The 25,151-nt window shown below is 35.9% G+C and overlaps 1 protein-coding gene across 1 annotated transcript in view; it reads right to left on the bottom strand.

The window, feature by feature from the left end:
- The window catches only part of LOC150109377 (proliferation-associated protein 2G4), a 179,035-nt gene extending 154,984 nt beyond the window's left edge, over positions 1–24,051 (bottom strand). The window contains exon 1 of the mRNA XM_090407788.1: positions 23,967–24,051. Within this exon, the coding sequence (XP_090263914.1) occupies positions 23,967–24,051 (85 nt within the window). The remainder of the gene's footprint in view (positions 1–23,966) is intronic.
- Positions 24,052–25,151: the final 1,100 nt, after the last annotated feature.

Genomic DNA, 25,151 nt, shown 5'->3' with positions numbered 1-25,151 from the left:
GCAATATCATATTAAAAATGAGGATATTAGGAAAGAACTTGACATTGTCAGCATCCAGGAATGCGTTAGCAGAGCTAACCTCAGGTGGTATGGTCACTTAAACAGAATGGGCGAGGAAAGATTAGCAAAACAAGTGTTCTCTGCCAGGATGGCAGGAAAATGACCCAGAAGAAGACCAAGATATAGGTGGATTGATACGGTACAAAGTGCCTTAGATGATAAAAATATAAGATCTGATATAATGTTGGAGTCTTGACAAATAACAGACTGATTTAGAGGAAAATTGTAGATAGGAAGTTAGTATGATGTAAGTTTTTCATGTAGTACTATCAGAGGGTACATGGCAGGAATTTGATGATGAGGATTCATCACCTACCTTAATTCCTGTGTTAAGCTCAATCACTACTTCATGCATGATGTCCTAAGCATAGATATTAACAGGTGAGGAAATATTAGGCATCCTTACCAACATGAAGCCAATCAGTTAATCCAACACCTGTTATAACTGTGGCTTCTTGCTCACTATACAAGTTAGCTATCAACCTGGTAATGTGTTGAGGAAAAACCCATTAATTTCATTACCTCCCACAATTCCATATGCTGAACACAGTCAAAAGCTTTGAAGCAGTCTCTGAAATACATTGTCATAGGGAGGTAATGATTTGTGGGTTGCAGAAATTGGTTGATAGCACAGTCATGCGGAGTAATACATAAGGCGAAGCAGCAGTTGGAGCGACTGCAAAACTCTTTCCCGAGTGCTCCAGCTAACGGAAATAAGCAAGTGTATGAAAGGAAAAATAAGCGCATGATTGGGAGTGTTTCAGAAATGAAAGAAAGAGTGTTGTATAGTGACAGTTGCAGAAATTGGTTGATAGCACAGTTATGCGGAGTAATACATAAGGCGAAGCAGCAGTTGGAGCGACTACAAAACTCTTTCCCGAGTGTCTCGGCTAACGGAAATAAGCAAGTGTATAAAAGGAAAAATAAGTGCATGATTGGGAGTGTTTCAGAAATGAAGGAAAGAATGTTGTATAGTGACTCGTTAGTAAAGGGTGTGATAGATGAGTTTGACTAAATCGTACTTACCGGGTGCGAAAAAATTAAGGATGTAAGTGAGAGTATTAGAGTGCAAAAGCAGAGGGTGAAAGAATAATAGTCGTGGCAGGAACAAATGATATGAAAGTAGATAAATTTGATATGAGAGAGGACTTGAAGGAATTATGAACGGTAGCAGAAGAAGAGTGACAGGGTTAGGGTAGTGAGTCAGTTGCCACGGTATGACAGAGAAGAGTTTAAAAGGAGGGCCATAATCGCAAATGACTTTATGCGCCAGTTATGCAGAGGTGTGGAATTTGTTGACGTGCGGAGTGAGTTTGAGGGGCGAAAGGATCTGTACAAGATGGATGGCTTGCATTTGAATGGATTTGGTGTGCGAAGACCGGAAAAAGTGTTGCTGAATGAATGAAAATGGATGTGCAAAATCAGGGAAACTAGAACTATTAAGGGAGGGGGGGGGATATGCAGACATCAGTGAGACAGTTGAGTGTAAGAATGTATATAATGTGCCCAAGCCAGTACGAAGGACAAGAAATCAGAATGGGATAGTTAGTATAACGCATCAAGATAGGGGGTGGGACATATGGACCTCTGCATTTCATGTATACTAATGCCGGGAGTATTAGGAACAAGACGGAAAAATTTTTGACCTTGGTCGGCTCTTCCTGGCCACAGGTTATTGGCATTAGTGAAACATAGCTGACAGAAAATGATATAGTTAGTGGGATAGAATGTGTAGGGTACAGTGTGTTCAGGAGGGACAGAGAATAAAATGGGGGAGGAGTGTTATTGATGATAGCTGATGAACTGCAGCTAAGGATAATAGAAGTTGTATTGCAGGATAGTGAAAATAGCTCATTCGAGGCTATTTGGTGTGAGATTGAGACTAGCAGAACAAAATATAGAGTTGGGTGCTGCTATAGAATAGGTGATGGAACAGCTGGTGGAGATAGTATGCATAAACAAATTGATGAAATGAGTGGAAGGAGGGTAATTATTATGGGGGATTTCAACTATGGTAACACTGATTGGAAGGAGGAGAGGAAGGAAATGGATTTTATTCAGTTATTAAGGGATAACTATCTGAGACAGCATGTAATGGAAAATACTAGGGGTTTGAGAGTGCTTGACCTAGTAATAGCATCTGTTATAGACCAGGTGATGCTGTAAGAATTTGACTGTAATGAATATGACCATGTTGCCACCTACTGGTGAGAGTGATCACAAAGGTCTTGACCTGGGAGGTGACTAATTGTGTGAAATTTTCGATTAAGACAGGATACATGTGGAATTACCGTGCTGGCAAGTATGACAAGCTTAGGAGATTGCTTGGTTCAGTGCCATGGCATGTAAAACTGCAAGGGCTGGATGTTGATAGTGTATGTGAAGTGGTCAAGGAGCATTTGCAGGAGGTAATGGCTGATTGTATACCTAGAGTCCGAATAGTAAATCAAGTAGGGGTTAAATGGATGAATAACACCATTAAGCTTGAGTTGCAAAAAAAGAAACAACTATAGAGGGAATTTAAGGAGAAAGGTGACCTGCAGGCACATGAATGGTATAAAGCACAGGCCAGAAGGGTAAAGAGTGTGGTAAGAAAAGCAAAAGCCGATTATGAAAGGAAACTAGCTATGCAAGCAAAAGAGAATCCCAAACAGTTCTTTCAATATGCTGCAAATAAAAGAAAAACTGTACGCAACAGAATAATTTTAAGGAATTCCGATGGTAAGAAGGTCACTGAATCAGTCGATATAGTGAGTTATTACTGAGCGAGCACTTTCTGTGAGATTGGATGGTATACCGGCATGGGTCTTACGTGAAGCAGCTAAAGAATTGTCAGTGCCCTTGACCATATTGTTTAATCTGAGTTTCGATTCTGGTTTAGTCCGGAAGGGGTGGAAAGAGGGGAAAATAGTTCCACTGCATAAAGGAGGATCCAAGAATACTGTTGCAAATTACCGACCGATCAGCATATCAGGAGTTGTTGTCAAGGTCTTGGAGAAAGTAGTCAAGGAAAAAATAGAAAAATACAGGAATGGATTGATAAAAATGAAATGCTGTATGGGGGACAGCATGGTTTTGTGAAGGGTAGATCATGCCTCAGTAACTTGCTCAGGTTTTATAACACAGTGATGGCTGAACTGGATAAGGGTAATGGGTTTACAGTGATACTGCTGGACCTGGCTAAGACCTTTGACAGGATACCACATGGAATTCTAATCCATAAACTGCAACATATGGGAATGGATATAGGGTTGGTGAGATGGATAGGAGGGTGGTTGATGGAGAGATATCAGAGAGTAGTTTACTCAGGAGTAGAGTCCAAAAGACGGCCTGTGACTAGTGGTGTGCCGCAGGGCTCTGTTCTTGGACCAATGCTATTTAATTTGTTCATTAACGATATAGGGAAGGATCTGAGAGGAACGGTTCATTTGTTCGCTGATGATGCACAGATGGGTAGGGCAATAGTGAATGCAGAAGATGTCAAAATTTTGCAGGATGATTTGGATAGATTGGAGATCTGGGCTAAGGAGAATGGACGTCAATTTAATGTGGCAAAATGTAAGATTATGCATTATGGGCCAAAAGATTAGCAGCAGTATATCACATTGGTGGAACTGTACTCCAGGAGATTGATGAGGCCAGGGACTTGGGAGTGTTGGTGGATAGGGAGATGAAATTTAGAGGGGCACATTGCAAAAGTAGCTAAATCAGCTCATCGAATCACTTGGATGCTGAAGAATACTTTGACGAGCAGAGACACGCAAGTTATTGTTCCTCTGTATCGAGCCTTGATAAGACCCCATTTCGACTACTGTGCTCAGATTTGGTCACCTAGGTTTCTTCTTGATTGGGAGAAGGTTGAGAGGATCCAGAGGTGAGTGACCAAGATGATAGCAGGTCTATGGAATGAACCTTATGAGAACAGGTTGAAGATTTGTGGGTTGCAGAAATTGGTTGATAAGTGGAAAAGGGTGATATGATTGAGACATTCAAATTGCTAAATGGTTTCTATAGGATTAATTCAGATGATATTTTTGAGAACAGGAGTGGTGGTGGAAGGACTAGGGGACATCCATGGAAGCTGGGCAAGAGTGTGGTTAGTAAGGGTGTTAGAGCTAGGTTTTTTACTTTTAGAGTGGTGAATGAGTGGAATAAGCTGCCAGAGTCTGTTGAGGGTGCTATGACAGTGAATGAGTTCAAGGCAAAGTATGATAGATACTGTGTGAATGTCGAATAGTTGTGATGGACATGATGTTTAGGGCCTCCCTCAATAAGTCTAAGGACTCCTTGGAGTCGCCCGTAATAATAATAACAATATGGAGTCTAAATTCCTTATACTTTTCAATGATCTTTCTAAGGCAAAGGATCTGATCTCTGGTACCTTCCCTTTCCTAAAATCTGCTTGTTCCTTGGGATTGCTGCCTCAACATTGGCCTCAATCTTATTTAGAATGATCTTTAAGAAAATCTTGCTTGCATGCAAGATTAGATTAATAGTTATTACAATTCACCATATCTCCCTTCTTGTTCAGTGACATAAAAACCAACTTCTTTCAGTTTCTAGGCCATGATCCTGTCTCTCATATTGTAATCAATCGATGAAACACTCTTGTACTTCTATATGCATCTGGGGTCTTAATTGTTCAGCTGACTAATTGCTCCTTCAACCTCATGCCTAAGTAGAGAAGGTTCCATATCAAAATTTTCTTGATAAGGCGGAGCCACCAAATTTTCCGTATCTTCTCTGCTGAAGTCCCCAAGATGAAGTGTACATCCCTTCTTATCAGGCGGTCCATCTGTAGGTTTCATAGAACTCTTCACTAGACCTATCTGTGTTAGGCACATAAACTATGACTGACACATTGGATAATCCTTAAGTCTAATACAAGTTAGGGATTTGATATAGAGCTGGTAACCTTACTTTAGAAAAATCCTGAAGCTACATAAACTACTAAAAAAGGAAAAAAGCCAGATGGAGTAATGGAAATTGATATCCTGTTTGGAAACATAAATGTACAATGTTTGATAGAACTGGTGGAACACTGGAAGAAATCAAGAATGAACACAGCAATAGTAGTGCTAAAGTGCTAGATCTGAAAAAAGAAAAAGAAACGCAGTCTCTTTTGACAAAGAAGAGATGAGAAATAAGACTGAATTGTGAAACCATAAATGAAAGGCTGATTAATATCACAGTTGGAAAAACAAACTGATGCTTAGAGATGATTCATCAGTTTATGTAAAACTTCTTTGAAGATCTAAATGAAATTTTGCACAGATAGTTTTCAAAAGAACTTAGTTTATGGGAGATTTTAATAGTTTAAGTGAAAACAACCTACTCAAAAGCTGAGGTCAATAATAAGACTATATTTTGGCTAGAAGAAATAAATGACTAATTAATTCTGGATGTCAAAGTAGATGTGGGGAGCGAGGCAAGTCCACGTCCACGTCGTGCTCCCTGGGACCTTCCGTAGGGTACACTCCCTACAAGGATGCTAACGGACCGCTGTGAAGAACAACGGACAAATCAGTGGAAGCGGATTTGTATCCCAACAGTGAAATGTGCGGAAGAATCTTCAGAGGAGCAGACCTCTATAAACAACCCGGGCTCAGCTGGCTCCAGCTGTCAGTACCTGGTTAGGGCCCCTACCTAGGGTTACAAGGAAAAATAAAGGATTCAATCCTCTGGCAAAGGGAAGCAGCTTTGTCAGTACTGACACAAGGTTGAAGTCTCATGATGACGGTAAAGCTTGTGATTAGAAAATTGCAGATGGCAATACAGTTTATTGTGTACGTCTGTAATACTGCAGAGCAGAAAGCAAATGGAGAAACTACTGCTCTATTCTCTCTCCAGACTAACCACTATGGCGAGCAAATCTACACAAATGGCTCCGAGTTACCGGCATCCCTTAAATGGGACAGGGGGTGCGAAGAATCCCCGGGCTCAACATGGTGCGCTCAGTAAAACTAGGAACCTGGAATGTCAGAACCTTGTATGAAGCAGGTAAGCTAAGAAATGCTATCCAAGAAATGAAAAGACTTGAAATTGGAATTTTAGGAATGAGTGAAGTTAGGTGGCCAGGATCAGGCAAAACTCAAGTCAATGACATGACAATGTATCACTCTGGAAGTTGTGAAAACAACCATCAAAACGGAGTTGGAATAATAATAAACAAAGAGATCAATAAGTCACTGTTGAGCTTCATCCCTTACTCAGATAAGATGATGTTATTAAAACTGAAAGGACAACTACTAGATGTTAATCTTATACAAGTCTATGCCCCTACTGCTGACAAGAGTGATACCGAGATTGAAGAATTTTATGATCAATTAAAAGAACTAATGAAAAATTCAAAAAAGCACGATATTAACATAGTCATGGGTAATTTCAATGCTAAAGTTGGGTAAGGTAGAAGTGGAGATGTAGTTGGCGAACATGGACTGGGCACAAGAAATGAGAGAGGTGACCGTCTTTTTCAATTCTGCCAGGAGGAGCTAATAATCACAAACACATGGTTTAAGCTACCACCTCGAAGGTTGTATACTTGGCGATCACCACAGGATAATAATGGGAATATAGTCAGAAACCAAATTGATTACTTACTAATTAATCAACGATTTCGAAGTTCTATAAAGAGTACAAAAACCTCCTAGTGCAGATATTGCTTCTGATCATAACCTACTGGTGGCATAGTTACAACTTAGACTGAAAGCTATGCTTAAGAAACATCAACAAAAAAGGTTTGATTTGGGAAAATTAAAAAACACAGAGATAAGAAGCAAATTGAGTCAAGATCTGAATCAAGAGCTAGCACTTATCAAGAATGATGACATCATGAGGGTTGGTGAATCGTGGGACAAATTGAAATCTGTCTTCATAGAGAAATGTACCAATACCTTATGTCCTAATAGAGCAGTAAAAAAGAAAGATTGGATGACTGATGAAATTCTTTCTCTCATGGATCAGCGCAGATCATATAAAAATCATAGTCCAACAAAATATACAGAGGTGCAGAAAATTATTAAACACAAGATCAAAAAAGCAAAAGAAATCTGGATGAATGAAAAATGTAAAGAAATAGAAATTCTACAGGAAAAAGATGAAAGAGACCTCAGGTATATATAAGAAAAAACAATTCTGTATCCTTCGAAACAAAAAGGGAGAAATTATATCCAAAAAGGATGACAAAATACAAGAATGGGTGAAATATATAGAAGAACTCTTTACTGATGACAGACAGAACCCAGAAAATACTTATGAATATATGGAAGGTCCATGCATTCTAAAATCAGAGGTAGAATGTGCATTGAACTCAGCTAAAAATGGTAAAGCCCTAGGACCAGATAGAATACCGGCAGAAATAGTAAAGTTATTAGAAGGTGACAACATTAACATATTAGTAAAGCTATTTAATAAGATCTACGATACAGGCATAATCCCTCAAGACTGGTTACAGTCGACCTTCATCATGCTACCTAAAAAAGTAAATGCGAAAACTTGTAATGACTATAGAATGATCAGCCTAATGAGTCACGTTCTCAAAATGTTTCTGAAAATAATTAAAAAAAGAATATACAGAAAATGTGAAGACACCATCAGTGATACCCAATTCGGCTTTAGAAACAGCTTGGGAACAAGAGAGGCTCTTTTCTGTTCTCAGATCTTATTTCAAAAATGTATTGACCAAAACAAGGTAATATTCATTTGCTTCATCGACTTCGAGAAAGCATTTGACAAAGTCCAACATGCTAAAATGATTGTACTATTAAAAAGAATTGGATTAGATGGTAAAGACATCAGGATCATTGAAAACTTATATTAGAACCAAAAGGCATCTGTTCAAGTTGATGACATTATTACAGACTCCATTAACATCAAACGAGGAGTAAGGCAAGGATGTGTGCCGTCACCTCTTCTTTTTAACATCTACTCAGAAGCCATATTTCAAAAAGTCTTGGAAGGAAGAAAGGAAGGGATTAGTGTAAATGGTGAAATCATCAGTAACATCCGATATGCCGATAATACAGTTCTTCTGGCTGACAATATTCAGGATCTTCAAAATCTTTTGGAGCTAATAAATGCAGAGAGTGAAAAAATGGGATTAAAAATAAATATCACCGAAACTAAATTCATGATCATAAGTAAGAAACCAATTCTTAATTTAGCACTTTCTTTAAATAGGAAACAAATAGAAAGAGTGGCAAAGTTTAAATATCTCGGATGCTGGTTAAATGAAGCTTGCAATCCAGAAATGGAAATAAAAGTTAGAATTGAAATGGCAAGAAAAAAATTTTCTCTTGATGAAATCAACACTGTGTAACCGCAGTTTAAACTTAGAGCTTAGAGTATGCATGGTTAAATGCTATGTATGGTCTGTACTGCTGTACGGTGCAGAAACTTGGACCTTGAAGACAACATCAATAAAAAGACTTGAAGCCTTTGAGATGTGGTTATACAGACGAATGTTAAAAATCCCATGGACAGCAAAAACGTCCAATCAGGAAGTACTGAAACAAATGGGGAAATCACGTGAACTTTTAGATACCATAAAAAGAAGGAAAACTGCATATCTTGGTCACCTACTTTGTAATGAAAAATATAAGATACTTCAATTGATTATAAAAGGGAAGATAAATGGAAGAAGAAGAAAAGGAAGACGAAGAAAATCTTGGCTGGCAGATATCAGACAGTGGACTGGTATGAACTCTGAGAGACTGCTCAGAATAGCTGAGAATCGCTCAAAATTTGCCAAGGTGGTCGCCGACCTCCGATAGGGGATGGCACTCAAAGAAGAAGTAGATGTGAGAGTAGTAAGTAATAATGACTATCACCTTTTAGTCACAGAAGTTGCTTTACATAGAAATAAGAACCTAAGTGACAATCTTTCCAAATAATGGAAGAGGAATCATTGAAACAAGCTATATATGGCTATTAATGTGGACTGAACTGCTTCTGAATTACATCAAAATCTCAAAGTGTGGATTCATTAAATGGCTAGAAAAGCAGCTGGAATAGAGAGGAAGAGTACACTGTTTACTTTTTTTTTTTTTTTGCCAATAGCCAGGTGATAACAGATCAAGTGGACAAGACAAGCAATCATTACTAAAAAAATGAAACATCAGGTTTGGTTAAATTCCAAAAGCGATGCAGATTTTGTTGTTGAGATCTTCAAGCAGGAGACAAAACAGGTTGTAAGATGCTGTGAAGAAAAGATCTGGAGAAAATTAGGCTACAGAACCGAGCATATGGTACGATATGAGAAAGTAAGACGACCTTGGGAAAGAATCAGATTCATGCTTTAATTATTTGCAAGTTTAAAATGAACATAACATTGCAGGACGCAAGAAGTTTTTTTTTTTAATGCTTACTGAAAAAAACAACAACAGCACTTTAAAGGGTAAAACTGCAGGAATACCAATGGAATTATGGAAAAATGGTGAGCATAACAGACCTGATAACTGAAATCTATCTTATATTTCAGCCATTTCACAAAAATGGAAATAGGAAGGATTTAAATAATTAGAGGAGAATAAGTATAATAGCATCCATTAGAAGACTCATGAGCAGAATAATAAACCATCAAAGAGCACTAGTTTATACAAACGTTTCAAAAAGGGGACTTTACAGGACAGAGGAAGCCCTGTATGGAAAACATTTATAATTCATCAGATGTCAGTGAAGATAAGTGCCAAAAGACAAGAACTCCATCTGGTTTTTAAAGACCTAGAAAATGCATATAATTTGGTGTTTAATTTTCTCAGCTGTAGAAGGGCACACTTAGGATACTTAGAGTGGATGAACCATTTATCCACTAAAGATGACCTATGATGCAGTGTAGACAAAGTTTCTCAAAAGATTGAAAGAATTTGGAAAACAACAAAAGGACTTGGGCAAGGATGTGGAATGTCTCCAACCCTTTCTAAATTTAGAGAATGTACTTGAAATTGGAACGGGTGATCCAGTCAAGTGATATATTCTTTTCTTTTTTGCCAACAACCAGGCGATAACAACTCAAGACAGAAATGATGTAGAATACCCTATGATGTTCAATTCATGCACCTAACTAAAACGTTAGGTGCATGAATTGAAAAGACTCCCAAGGTAAACTTTTAGAAAAGAGAATAATATCTGTATGTACAAAAAGTACATGAAGAAACAAGACTATGATAAGGATCATCATTGAAAGCATTTCGTTATGTCAGGTAAAGGATGGTCATTAACAGCACTCAAGGAGCTATACAAGCTTGTCCAGCATGGGATTTTACAAATACCCATGCCCACAGAAGGATTTGAATCCACGAACTGTTGGCTAAAGGATCAGGTATGCTATCCATTCTGCCAACCAAGCTGGCCTGAATGAAATCAGAGAATGGATACACCAGATCTGTGGGAGAAAACTTCACAATGGAGGGAGATAGATGCAATATATGAGATGACCAAAAAAGTATATCTAACTGGTCCCCCTGCAAGCAGAAGAAAATATGAAAACCTCAAGTAACTTAGGGAGTAAGAACAGTACAAGCCATGAAAAAAAGAAATTTATTATTATTATTTTATGGCATATCCATGGAGTCTGGAGACCAAATTAACCATTATACACACAAATCCTATCATACCTCTCCTTTCAGGAAACACAACCAATTCTGGCAATCCATTCCACTCACTAACCACTCTCCACACAAAAAATCTAGTCTGCACATCCCTAATAACCACACACTTACACAACTTCAATGGATGGCCCATAGTTCTCTATTTCTCATATATTGAAATTTCACTGGCATCAATTTTATAAAATCCCTTTAATATCTTAAAAGTTTCTATCATGTACCCTCTTTTCCGCCTATCAACTAAACTTTATAACCCACAAAACTTTCAAACTATCCCGTAGGGAGTATTCCACAAGTTTGTCACCATCTTGGTCACTTGTCTCTGAATCTTGGTCCCCAAGAAATCCAAGTAACCAGATGTAGCTGAATCATAGCCTTAAAGAGGAATATTGCCAAAGCTTAGCAACTTTGCCAATATGTCCTCTGAACTTCAACTCTTTGTCCACCATTATCCCTAAGTCCCTAGCTTCTTCAATTTCCTGCAATCCAATCTATTAATATGATACATCACATGCAACCTTTTTGACCTTACATTTTGCAACACTTAATTGACAATCATTATCTTTTGCCCACAATGCCAATTTATTTAAATCATTCTGCAGGATATCTACATCATCTTTATCAACTATTGCTTTCCCCAGTTTTGCATCATCAGCAAACATCTGAACATCCATCTTAAATTTTTCCGTATGTCTTTGATATACAAATTAGAGTAGTAGCCATAGTATCCAACTCTGAGGTACTCCACTAGTCACTATCATTCTCCTGGATTCCACTTCATCATATACTACACTCTGGTGCCTGTTCTGTCTGTCAGCCACCTCCCAATTCATGCTACTAGCTTCATATCTATTCCTATTTGCTCCAGTTTTTGTAATAGTTTTCCATGTGGCATTCTGTCAAATGCCTTGGCAAAGTCGAGCAGTATCATGGTCTCGCCATTTCCTTGACTCAATTTTGTTGTCACTTTTGTGAATAAGTTACCAAGACTGGACCTATCCTTTACAGAGTCATGCTGCCAACTAGTATCACGTCCCTATCCTATGTTCTCTCCAGGACCTTTTGAATGGGCAAACCGCCCAGCCAATTAATGTTGTGAATTGATATGGCTAAATAATGAGCAAGAATGGAAAAATTATTTAAGACATATTTTAATTAATAATGATGAGAAATCGAACCGGAGAGTCTCGATACTTGTGAGACCAGCTCAATTTCTTGCATTGCAAGCAATTCTCGAGAGCTCTGGATATTCACTTTGATGCACACCAATCTGTATGTGGAAGAAGACAAAAATCGGGATCTCGAATACAACAGCATTAGTTGCAAAGAAGATCTTTTACGAAAGAGACATAATTTTGATGTTTGCAAGAAATAAATTTTGAAAATTGAGTGAATTCGAATTGAAGGCAAACATCGATGTTAAAAATCTACATTTATTTTTCTTAATAATGGTTTTTGTCTGAAGATTGTGAGTCAAGTATTTAATATTTTATTTTGTAAAAGAAAATAGGCCTGTGCATAATGGAATGATGTGTTCCACATATATGAAATACAGAAAGAGACAACCCACAAACAAGGAAGTGACTTGGGTAACTATGCACAAGACTTCGAAAAGAAAGCTTGGTTGACCATGAACAAAGCAAGTTACCCACTGATTCTTGTTCATATATAATTGAAAAATGTATACTAAAAGAAACTGGAACAGGGCAAATTGAAAAATCAATTTTAATTTTGAATAACTTGCAGAGAGATGCTTTTCTGGGAGCTTTAAGATCTATGTATTAGTCAGCGAAAAATGAGTTACCACATACTACATTATTTGAAAAATTGCACATTATACCTTGGAAAGAATAATGCAAGAGTTGACTGATATTTTAGCATCAGAAATAACATCTGAAATACTGAAAAATATACATTCTGCAGATTTTTTCAGTGTTTTATGTGATGAAACTACAGACATCTCAGTTTTAAAACAGCCAATTGTGTACATTAAATATGCTTGTCAATTAGAAAAGAGGTCAGGGTTAGTTTTGTATCAACTTGCAATATCATTGATGGCAAAGCTGAGACTATAACTAACAAAGTAATTGAAACCCTTGACGGTCTAGGCTTAAAAACTTGTAATCTGGTGGGCCTAGAATTTGATGGAGCAGCTGTCATGATTGGAAAGCAAAAGAGAGTTGCAAAACTTCTCCAAGATAAAACAGATGGACTCATGGTCAATTATCATTGTGTAAACCACTGACTGATTCTTGCTAGTGCACAAGCAGCTGCTGAAGTGCCTTATTTAGTCATGTTTAATGATATCTTAAGGCAATTGTTTTTCTTCTTCCAAAATTCCTCAGTCAGGATGGTTCAAAATATACTGAACAGTCCTCAGATTAAACTTAAAATGGCTAGTGACACTAAATGGCTGTCTCGTGATTCTGCAATACAGTCTCTAAGAACATGCATGGTGAGTGTTATAGCTGCATTGGAAAGAGAAGCCACCGAATGAAATTATATCACAGCTGAAGGTTTAAGTAAATATATTAAAACATACAATTTCGTAGCTTCACTAATGATGCTTTCAGATGTGTTACAGCATTTATCTAACTTGTCTGGATCATGGCAAAGGCAAGATGTTGACTTAACTGAAATAGAGCCAGTCTTAGAAGCCAGAAAACTATCCATCATGGAATTGAAAGACACTCCTGGCAGTCATTTTCAAAATCTTCATCAGCATCTTTCAGGTGGTCAGACCTTCACACTGATTATTCAGATTCTAATGTTATTACATTTGAGACTACAATATATAATAAATACATAGGCACAGTTATTAAACACCTAGAAGCAAGATTTCCAGATATGCCAATCATTTCCTGCTTTTCAAGACTTTTCAATGCAGAAAATCATGATCAACGTGAGGCTTCTGAGATTCTTTTTAATTATTATTCTAGAAATGGAAGTTCTGCAGTTTTAAACTATGAAAGTACTAAACTAGAATGGGCAGTTGCATCAAAAATGATTAATGGACAGTCATACAAAAATCTAGATCCAAGACAAATACTACTGAAATTAGCAACATCTGAGCTCAAAGAGTCTTTTCCAAATTTAGCAAAACTAGATGCTGTTGGACTGGCCATACCCGTGAGCACAGCTGAATGTGAAAGGAGTTTCTCTGCATTAAAAAGAATAAAAACATGTATGAGGAATCGCATCAGCCAGAACACTCTAAATCTGATGCTGATTTCGCTGTAGGGACTAGATTTTAATTACGAAAAAGCTGCCGATGTATAGAATTTTAAACTGTGAGCATTACAAGGTTTTTCATTACTTATTGAGAAAATAAGAAAAATCCTAGTCTTGTTTGTTATAATTATTAAAATATTATCCTCGTTTGAAGTAATTTCTAATAAAATTACTATTTTAATTTGTTATGAAAAAAGGTCTTTCTTAACTCATTCAAAATTTTTGTACGCCCGGCTAATGCTTCATTCCACCCGGCTGGTAAAAATTTCTGGGAAGAACACTGCCTATTCACCCACTGTTGTATTTTACGTTTCACCAACTTTTCCAATACTTTAACAATCACTTCCAATATATTAATTGGTCTATAATTTGCTACCTCTGTCTTGGAGCCACCTTTATGCAAATGTACTATTTTATCCTCTTTCCTCTCCCTTGGAATCCTGCCAGAGCTGAGACTTAGACTGAACAACTTCATCAGAAGCAATGCCAATTCTCTCGCACATGTAGTACACGGGCTGATATGCCATTCAGTCCCACTGCTGTGTTCACATTCATATTTTTTAATATGCTTAACACACCCTGTTCACTTACTTCAATGTTGATATGTATCTTTGTAACATCTGGGCTATAAAATCATCATCAATTATTTCTTTTGGTTCAGTCACCTTCCTACTATGAGTATTGTTTAAAGTCATTCTACCATAGTCATTTTCCCTCTTACTTGCTGTTGACCTATAAGTAGATAAAAAAACCTGCCACCAGAATTTTTGCTTGGAAAGTGATGAATGAATTCAAGAATAACTATGACACTGTCAATAATGTTTAGTAGGCCTTCTGTAATGAGTCTTCAAATTCCATGGAGATACTAATATAATGATGATAAAAAAACATGCATATGATAACTAAGTGGAAAAACTTTCAACATATATCTCTAATCCAGAGTATTTTAGTTTAGTAATAAGGTGTAACACCTTTTGATTACTTGTATATGGAAATATGACTTCTGAATTACTACAACGTTGATATCACTTCTGGGTCTTGCTCCCACTGATGAGACCTCAATAAAGGTTGAAACTGGTCTGGGTAGTGGCCCTTCCCTTAATCCATAGCATTATACATGTCCATAAGGATATGTGCATTGCATTCTAAGAAATTTGAATTGATTTCAAAAGAACTAAATGCAGAAAACTTGCCTCTACTGCAAGGGACCAAAAAAAGCACTACTGGTTTCCTGGTAATTGCTTACATTTTCAAAAAATGTTAGATGGAAAGACAATCAAATATTAATAAACCAAAATTTTACTGAAACATAAAACATGAAAAGAAAAAAGAAAAAAACTGTATTCTAAAGAAAAAAATATTATTATTATTAATATAAATTATAAATAAAAAAAAACTTTTGTTTAGTGTCCTTTTTAATTAAAATTAATGCAAAGAAAGAAACTTTATGGAGGCTGTGGTTCCTTAAATATGACATTTTTAAAAAATTAATCCAGCAGGTGAAAAAGATTTCTCAGATTCAACAATTATTGGTATTGGTTGTCTGGTCATTAGGCAATCAAAAACTGTTGTTCTCAGTCAAGAAAGGGGTAAGAGCTAGGTTTTTCTCCCAGAGAGCAGTGAGTGAGTGGAATAATTTGCCCTAGGGATAGTGAGTGCATCTAGTGTAAATGAATTTAAGGGAAGGTATGATAGCTGGGTTGGGTAATTTACAGCCTCCCTCGATGAGTTCCTTGACTCCCTAGAGGTCTCAGATAATGATAATAATACTAATATTTTCCTCTTAATTTATTCTTCTTCAAAATACATCAGTTTGTTTCTAACAACTTGTTAGAAAGGGGAACTGATGTATACAAAGTAATATGCTAGGTCTTCGGTGCTTTTCTGCTTTTGAGTTTACCGCTAACTGAAGTTTTTTCTTCACTGATAACTCAGCTGATGTTGAAGGAACTGAATCTGAAGTTGCAGCATCCTCATACATGGAATCAGTTGAATTTTCAGTTTCCCTTTTTATTATACAGGTGTTCCTCTAGTTCATAGTTATCTTCTTTATTGTGTATTCATATGTATACATTACATAATAGCTTTACTAAAGGGGCACCTATCGAATGCTATCATCTGTGTCACTAAAGCAGAAAAGGGATTAATTGTTTTGTTAGAATATGTTATTTTGGATTGAGAGTTCGAATCAATCTTAACTTCGATCATTTCAATTGAAGGTTCTCCACTACCAGTTTTTTTTTCTTCTTTTCCTCTTTTTAATAAGTTAATTTTGTGTTAGTGGTTTACATAACCATCTTAAGATGGTTATGTAAGCCATGAGTAAATTCCCTAACTGCTTCAGGGAGTCCAAAGACTCATCGACAGAGAGTGTGCCAACAGCATCGAACGATTGATCCCTTCCAACTACTAACTGCACTCAAAGTTGCTTAACTTTTTGCATGAGCCATTAGTAACAGAGGCTCTACCAATCGACCAAATTATGGGAATTCCATATTTGTTTGTTATATTTAAACTAATCAATAATAATAAGCATATATCAACAGCATAGCAGCAGAATGAAAATGACCACAAAAACACCATACTACAAATGCAAGCAAAGCAGTTTTCTTGTAGCATTAAATACAGAATATAGACTCAATGAACCGTATTTAGCAACAATTAGAGTAATTACATTATTCAGTGATTAGAGGCAATTGCAAATTATAATCCTGTATAGTGAAAACCATGCTAAATGAAGCCGTTTTGGAACTTTTCTTCCAAAGTTACAGGTAATTCTTACTTCAGCAAACACTGCTTTAACAAACTACCTTCCAACTAAGGCAGAATGCTGCGTAACTTGTTTAATATGAGTTCCTCTGGCATGCTGGTTGTTCAATGCGGTGAATAATTGTCTTACAAGTTAACTCTAACAACAGCTGATAGTATAAAATGTTTATTGGTTTACTATAGATTCATTCATTATTATTTCGAATATAAAATATACTAGCAGTATAGAATAAATAAAATTAGCATTCTGTGACATACATAATGTGACTGACATTACAGAACGATTTTTTTTTTTTTTTTTGTTAATTCATAGTGGACTCAAAAAGGTATCTCATCAAAATTGTTTAGCTGGAAGTTCTTGATACCCCCCCAATATATGATTATTATTATTACATAACACCTACAGGGAGTCCAAAGACTCATCGAAGGAGAGCATCTACTCCACAGTTCTCCACCACTCAATCCATCAACTACATTTATCATCTACACCAATGCCATCTACCGCCAACCACCACCATTAGTATTTTCACAGACAATCATAAACATCCATGCCCATGGCAGGATTCGAACCCGCAGCCTTTTGGCTGGAGAGCGGATACGCTAATACTCGGCCTGGTTGGCCGAGTGGTTAGCGTATAAAATAGTCATTTTGCATGCACAAGATTTTTCCTTTTTTTTTACATAGACTGCAAATTATAACATATAATTTATATTGCAAATATGTAATTTGTTTACATTGAATAGAAAAGTGCTTCTGCACATAAGATTCATCACTGGATCTACTTTGGTAATATGAACTTCATGGAAAATAATTGAGCATGCTAACTACATGCAAATGAGTAATCTTATTTTTCTAAGTGACTTACAAGGTTTTTTAGAACAGCAGCTATTTTTAGGAAATATACAGAAGGTGAGAATTTGAACAGAGAGAGAGATATCAATAAATTTCTAAGAGAAACAAAGAATTAAAAAAAAAAAAAAATGGAAACCAGCAAAATAAGATTTGGCTTATTAAGAAATAAGAAAGGCATATGACTATGTTAGTTGATAGAGAAATAGCATTCATTTTGAATCTTAAGATGTATCTAATTAACCAAGTTTGAATGAAATGGGATTTACTGTATGTAACTCTGTTTAACATGAGTTCCTATGGCATGCCAGATGCTCACTGCAATGACAATTTCCTTTTAACAAACCTTCTTATTATAATGTATGATTTTGTTAAATGTTGCTTAAATATTTAACTTGAATTTTTTCATATATCTGAACTATTATACTCATCATTATTTAAGAATTATTAAATATTCTCCATATTTCTCAAGTTAAAAAAAATTAGTGCTAGCTAAGGAATTGGATAAGTACCAGATCGACATAATAGGGGTGACTGAAACAAAAAAGACAAAAACCGGTGAGATCTTTCTGAGCAATAAATACAAAATGTTATATTCAGCAATGACAATCAAGGAAAAGGAAGAGTAGCCATAGTATTCAACACTAAATAAGAGGCTAATCTTCTTGAATGGCAGGCAGTCTCAAGTAGTGTGATGTGGGCAAATATCAGAATGGGGGAACTGGACAATGACTTATTTATGCCTATGGTCCCACAGAAGGTTCTAAAGGTAGAAGTGGGGGAATTTTTTGAGGCATTAGAGAAAGCAACTGACACAATGAAAATGGAAAAGTTGGTCCTTGTTGGGGGTCTAAATAGCAGAGTAAGAAATGATTGTCAGACATACAAAAATATTTTGGGAAAATTGGCCTAAGTTTGATTCTTACTGTGACAGGAGGAATCATTATGTGGACTTTTTCAATCGAAGGTGAGTTAGCCGATCTCATACGGAGGTAGTAGGGTTTAATACGACAAATCGGCCCTTCAAAACACATGCAATTTACAGACAAAAAAATACTAGTTGTGGTGGGCAATAGTTAGTGTTGATCGGGATGATTGGTAGGAGGTTCGGTGTAATGGTCGAGACAGTTGTATAGTAGGTTACCTCCCATGATGAGTCTTCAGACTCTTTGGAGGTGTCACGAATAATAATAAAAGAGCAAAGCTAATAATAATGGCAAATACCTGTTGGACTTCTGCTCAGGACATGGACTGGTTATGATTAACACAATTTCCAACATAAAAATGTGCACAAATTCACATGGAGAGAAGAGGCCAGGAATAAGAAAAGTCTCATTGACTATGCTATTGTTGATAGTGATGTTATCCCACTGGTGAAGGACACCAGAGTGTACAGAGGATTTGAAATTGGAAGTGATCACTATTTAGTCTTGAACAGGATAAAATTGAATTTCATATTGAAAAGAATGACATGTAAGAAAGTTTTAAAGTGAATAAAAGTTGAGCAGTTCTCAGATGTGAACTGTAGACTAAAATACACAAAGATTATTGAAGAAAAAATGAAAGAGTTTGAGAATAAGAACCAAACCATGAAGATTCAATGGCAAACCTCGAAGAAAACTGATTGATTCAGCCAGAGAGGCATGTGGTGAGGTTATGTGCAAGGATAGAAAAATCAGAACTCCATGGTGAACATAGGAAGTTAAAGAGGCAGTGAAGAAAAAGAAGAAAGCATATCAAAAGTTCCTGGCAAATAAGTCAGCCTGTGCTCTTAGAGAATACACAGACAAATGTAAGAAATCTAAACACTGTGTAAAACTGGCTAAACAAAAGTCATGGGAGGACTTTGGCAAGAACATAGAAAATAAATATCAAGACGGTAGCAAAACATTCTGGAGGTTGTTGAAGAAGCTTAGGAATGGAGGAAAGAGTGCTGTAAAAGGAATTAGAGATGATAAAGGTGTCATGAAAACAAGAAAAAAAAGATATCCTTCAAGTATGGAGTAATTACTTCGAAAAATTGCTAAATGAAACTATCAGTGACAGCACAGTGGTAAAAAACACTAACCAGGAATGCAGTCAGGAATACATATCCATACTTGAAGTAGAAAAAGCCATCAAAAATCTGAAATGTGGAAAGGTAGCAGGAGTAGATGATATTTGACCAGAAATGCTCAAGTATGGAAGTCTAAAAGTTATACAGTGCTGCACTGCATAGTTCAGGACCAGATAGAGGGACAAATTCCAGATGATTGGCGTAGACCTCTCATAGTACCCATATATAAAAAGGGAAATAAAACTGAATGTGAGAATTACAGAGGCATTTCATTACTGAGTGTTCCTGGTAAGATATATGCAAGTATACTTCAGAAATGGTTGAGAAGGATTGTGAAAGAGAAACTTGGTGAAGAACAAGCCGGATTCAGGCCAAATAGAGGTTGTCAGATTACTACAGGTAGTTGAGAAATCATGGGAATATAACAAAGATCTGTATTTAAGTTTTGTAGATCTGGAAAAGGCATATGACAAGGTGCCAAGAGAGAAGCTATTCAATACGCTGCAGTTATATGGTGTCAATGGGGCATTATATCAAGCAATACTTAGTCTTTATTTGAGTTGTGAGTCAGCAGTTAGAATTGAAGGAAGTACAGGAAGATGGTGTCAGACAAGGATGTACATTATCCCCTCTCTTATTCATTATCTATATGGAATACATTATGAAGGAAAGTGGTATTAAACCTGATATCAAAATTGGAGGTGTTAATCTCAGTTTTGCTTTATGCAGATGATGTTATACTTCTAAATAAATCCGCTACAAGTGTGCAATATTCCATGACTAAATTGAATAACTGTTGTAGTAGATATGGTATGAATGTCAGCATTAAAAAGACAAACACAATGAAAATAGGCAGAATCATTGAAAATGTCAACTGTGTTGTGAATGGAGAACTTATAGAACAAGTAAAACATTTCAGCTACACTTAGGCGCAATTTTTACTGAAGATGGTAAGTTGAATATAAAAATAGACAACAGAATGAACAAAGCTGGTATGGTAGGAAGTCAATTGAATAAATTCATATGGAAAAAGAGAGAAACTAGTCAGAACACTAAATTAGATACAAGACAGTGTTCAAACCTTTTAACTTATGGATCTGAGAGCTGGATCAGAAGTAAAACACTTGACCAAAGACTAGAGACCACAGATATGAGAGTCCTGAGAAAGATTAGAGGCGTGAACAGATGGCATCAATGGCAATATCATATTAAAAACGAGGATATTAGGAAAGAACTTGACATTGTCAGCATCCAGGAAAGTGTTTGCAGAGCTAATCTCAGGTGGTATGGTCACTTAAACAAAATGGGCGAGGAAAGATTAGGAAAACAAGTGTTCTCTGCCAGGTTGGCAGGAAAAAGACCCAGAGGAAGACCAAGATATAGGTGGATTGATATAGTAAAAAGTGCCTTAGAAGACAGAAAAATAACACCTGATAATATTGGAGTCTTGACATCTAACAGACTGATTTCGAAGAAAATTGTAGATAGGAAGTTAGTAATGATGTAAATTTTTCATGTAGTACTATCATATCCTGTACACCCCCTTGTGGGTATATATCAGGAATTTGATGATGATGATGATGATGAAAAAAATCGGTTTAGGTCTAAAATTTTATTATGACACCTCCATTTAGTCAAGGCTTCATTGAGGAAGAGCACACTACATCACAATCCAACCCATTGTCTATGTTACTTCATACATCAACTGGAAACTGCACAATCCAACAACACTACACTCTACACACAATACTATTTATTAGATGCTAGTGGTTTCAAAGAAAATTGTAGATAGGAAGTTAGTAATGATGTAAATTTTTCATGTAGTACTATCATATCCTGTACACCCCCTTGTGGGTATATATCAGGAATTTGATGATGATGATGATGAAAAAAATCAGTTTAGGTCTAAAATTTTATTATGACACCTCCATTTAGTCAAGGCTTCATTGAGGAAGAGCACACTACATCACAATCCAACCCATTGTCTATGTTACTTCATACATCAACTGGAAACTGCACAATCCAACAACACTACACTCTACACACAATACTATTTATTAGATGCTAGTGGTAATTTCGTTAATCACACGTTTTCTGGCCAATCTGCCTGCATGCAGGATGAAAAACCCAACTTTTTGGAAGAAAAATCTGTAATACCTCCAGATCAGCTAATTCACATTCAAATGAAAAATTCCTCTTGTGAAGACAAGAATCTAAAATGTATTTTCCAGATGAAGGGCACAATGTCACATCATCCTTCCAAACGCACTACAACAGCAGCATGGTAACATATGGAAACATTACCCGCTGCTAAAGAGGCAGATAACTGCAATGGTAGACCTATCTTTGAAGTATTAAAGAATTTTACGTTACAGAGTAGGTGTTAAAAAAAAAAAAAAACGCGGGGAGGGGAGAAGAACCTTGATACCTTTGATACATGATCAACTAACTAGCACTGAAATGAAAAAGACCATATAAAGCAATTCCTCTCTTGAAGATGATCTAACCCTCTTTTCTAGTTAAAGGGAATATAGTGGAAGAATGATGTCCCATCATTCTTCCACTATGCTATAATGAAGGTAACTGAAATATCAGAACGATCTATGGAATATTGAAGAATTCTAAGTTACAGCTGGATGAAAATGAAAAAAAAAAAAAAAGGATAAAAATTAGCAGATGTTAGAAACAATGATTGTAAAAGGATCCTAAAAACAGGATTCACAGACTCTTGCAGGAGAAAAGAATGAAAGTGTGAGTGGTCAATAAAGGAATGAAGAGTAATTTTTTTTTTTCATGGAGTATGATGGCCAGGAGAGGATGGTAAATGCAAAGAGTGAAATGTAAGGGGTATGTGACAAGCAAGAATAGTATCTACAGTATGGTTTCTCAACTTTCCCATCTGTTTAAGCTATATACTGCCTCTAACAATTTAATATTAGAAAAACTGAAGTTCAAATGATTGTTAATATTTTTAAGAAGCAAGTGCTTCATCAACTTGCTGCAGATGATTTAGTGAGTCACTGATGTAAATGCAGCAAATGCTGACACTAATGAGGAAATTTTAAATCATATGAAATGTGCTAATGCAGCTTAAGAAAGTGAGTCTGATGACCAAGACATTCATTCTGCAACTAAATGCTTGGTTTATAGAGCTGGTGTCACCCCAACTTTGCTGTACATTTGAAAAAATTTGATAGAATAAGAAATGAGTATCACAATGCACAAGAAAATCCTTCAAGGAAAGATATAATCACTGTGTAATGTTGCAACATAAGCTTAATCAGACATCACTAGACTCACAATTAGACAAATCTGACAGACAATCATACTCATTCATGAATAAACGCTAATAATGATAGGAATGATTTTAATAGATACTGTATGATTTATTAACAAATATTCATTTGAGACAAAATATAGTGTATTGTTTATATCCACAGAGACATAACGAAGTTCACTACAAAAATACAGCATATTTTACACTGCCAAAACTCACATTTGATTTTTTTAAAAAAGGGACACAAATGAATGTATTTGTTATAACTAATGTATGCATATGGCTGGTTATTACTACTTGAATTAACTAGTCACAAAAACAGTATCCAGCTGTCATACTGTGCAAAAGCAGAAAATGATTTAAAAAAATACATTCATTTCAACGAGAATTTCAACCATTCATGCGTTTAGGTGAGTAAAATTTGGTTAATACTAAAACACATTTAGAATATACATTGGACAAATGTATTATTCTAAATATAATACATGTAAATTTGTCAAAAGAAAGCAATGCAAATAAAATGGTAGAAATGTGTGGTGTAAATAATTATAATTACGATGATAAATTATTTCAGTTGAATAAATGACTATGCCACTAATGTGATATAATAGCATGAGATGGGTCAACTGAGCTGACGAAATGTTGTTACGCAATCATTGGGTTTTAAAATAAAATGAATCAAAAAACATTTTCATTGTAGTTCAATCAAGTATGATCGCCTTATAAAAAAGGCAAAACTTCGAAAGATTAAATATTTACCCTAAATAACCAATAAAGAGAATAAAACAAGCATTAGTAGTGTTGCACATCGTTATGAAGCAATCTGCTTCGTGTGTGTATAGTTTCATATGTTAAAACCAAACTGAAAACTCCATCACTAATCGTCAGTGCACGATTTCTGTGTGTTATGAAAAGTCAACAATAATATAAAATTCAAGAGTATTTTACAATGTAACTTGTATTTCTATTACTGTGATACTAATACTAAGCCTAAACACATGGCAACCGTATGGTACACTTTCCTGGGGAAATCGAACACATTTAATGAGTTATTACGGTTAGCACATGGAAATGTACTGTCATTAGCAAATAAACCTTGAACAATGTAAAAGTACGTACTATTAACCATTTCTGCAGCCATTTTATACTTGGTTACAACCAAGTCTAGGGCAATAGTTGGCTCGTTCTCTTCTTTGTCCGCCATTTTCACATAATGTTACTAAATACTCATCCCAAAATCCCTAGAGGTAAAATGAAAATGGCGGGAAACAATTAAATATTTTTAAAGTATTAAGAAAATAATTAATACTCTGAGTGTGAGCTCGGAAGATTTCATGAAATTATCGCTCAGCAAAATTTAATACATTATTTTGACAATAAAAAATAGTACTTCATTTTAATTTTATGTACTTATTAATTTATTTATTTTTAATTTGACTCATGTGACACTCACCCTTGTAAACCTACAGTATATATTGCATTAGTACCGTGGCTGAGCTAATGATGTCTTTCCTTTATATTTATGATTTTTATATAATTTTTGAATTTTTGAATATATTTTTATATAATCCAGAAGCCCTGCTCTAGAGATCAAACAAGAACCTATTTCAAGCCGCTTACGCACACAGGTGCAATACCGGTGAAAAAATTCATCTCTCGCCTAAGCACAATCGCAAACATTCACACTAATCGCTGATTATTTTTTTTAATATAAATCAGGCCACATTATACGAGAGCCCCCGAGAACTATGACATGACACTGCCGTGCGTGGGTAAGTGGTCAAATTAAAGAGACGAATTTGTTGATTATTTATTATTATTTTTTTATTTTTGAAAACCTGAAGATGTGTCCTTAGGGAAGACAGTATGAAGAAGAATTTTCCAAAGAGCAGAGGTCTAGGAGACGAAGATAGAGGATAAGATGTTGGTTCGATGAATTTGGAGATGAACTCTAAGTGGGTGATGAATAGCAGCTACTCGTGTTGGTAATACGAGTAATAGAGAGGAGGTGATCAGTATAAAATCAATCACTGTGAGGAATGTTTTAGCTGCATCACCCCAAATGTCAAACACTATTCGAAGGTTGGTCAGATTTATACTTTATAAAGTGTTAGGAGTTGAACAGAGGGTAATACTCTTTAAAACAGAAAATAATACCAATTTTTTTGGAGGCTGAAGAATCTATGGACTAGATGTGTTCATGTCAGAATAGATTGGATGCGAGAATTGTCCCAAAAGAAACAAATTTGATCCCGGTTGATAAGAAAGATATAGTCAAAAGTGAGGGAGAGAGGGAAAGCAAAA

Source organism: Typopeltis vanoorti, chromosome 2 (assembly GCF_054136105.1).
Source record: "Typopeltis vanoorti isolate ZY-2024b chromosome 2, IOZ_Tvanoo_1.0, whole genome shotgun sequence".
NCBI lineage: Eukaryota > Metazoa > Arthropoda > Arachnida > Uropygi > Thelyphonidae > Typopeltis > Typopeltis vanoorti.
The sequence above is the reverse complement of the archived record's forward strand: the minus strand, read 5'-3'. Positions and strand labels throughout refer to the sequence as shown.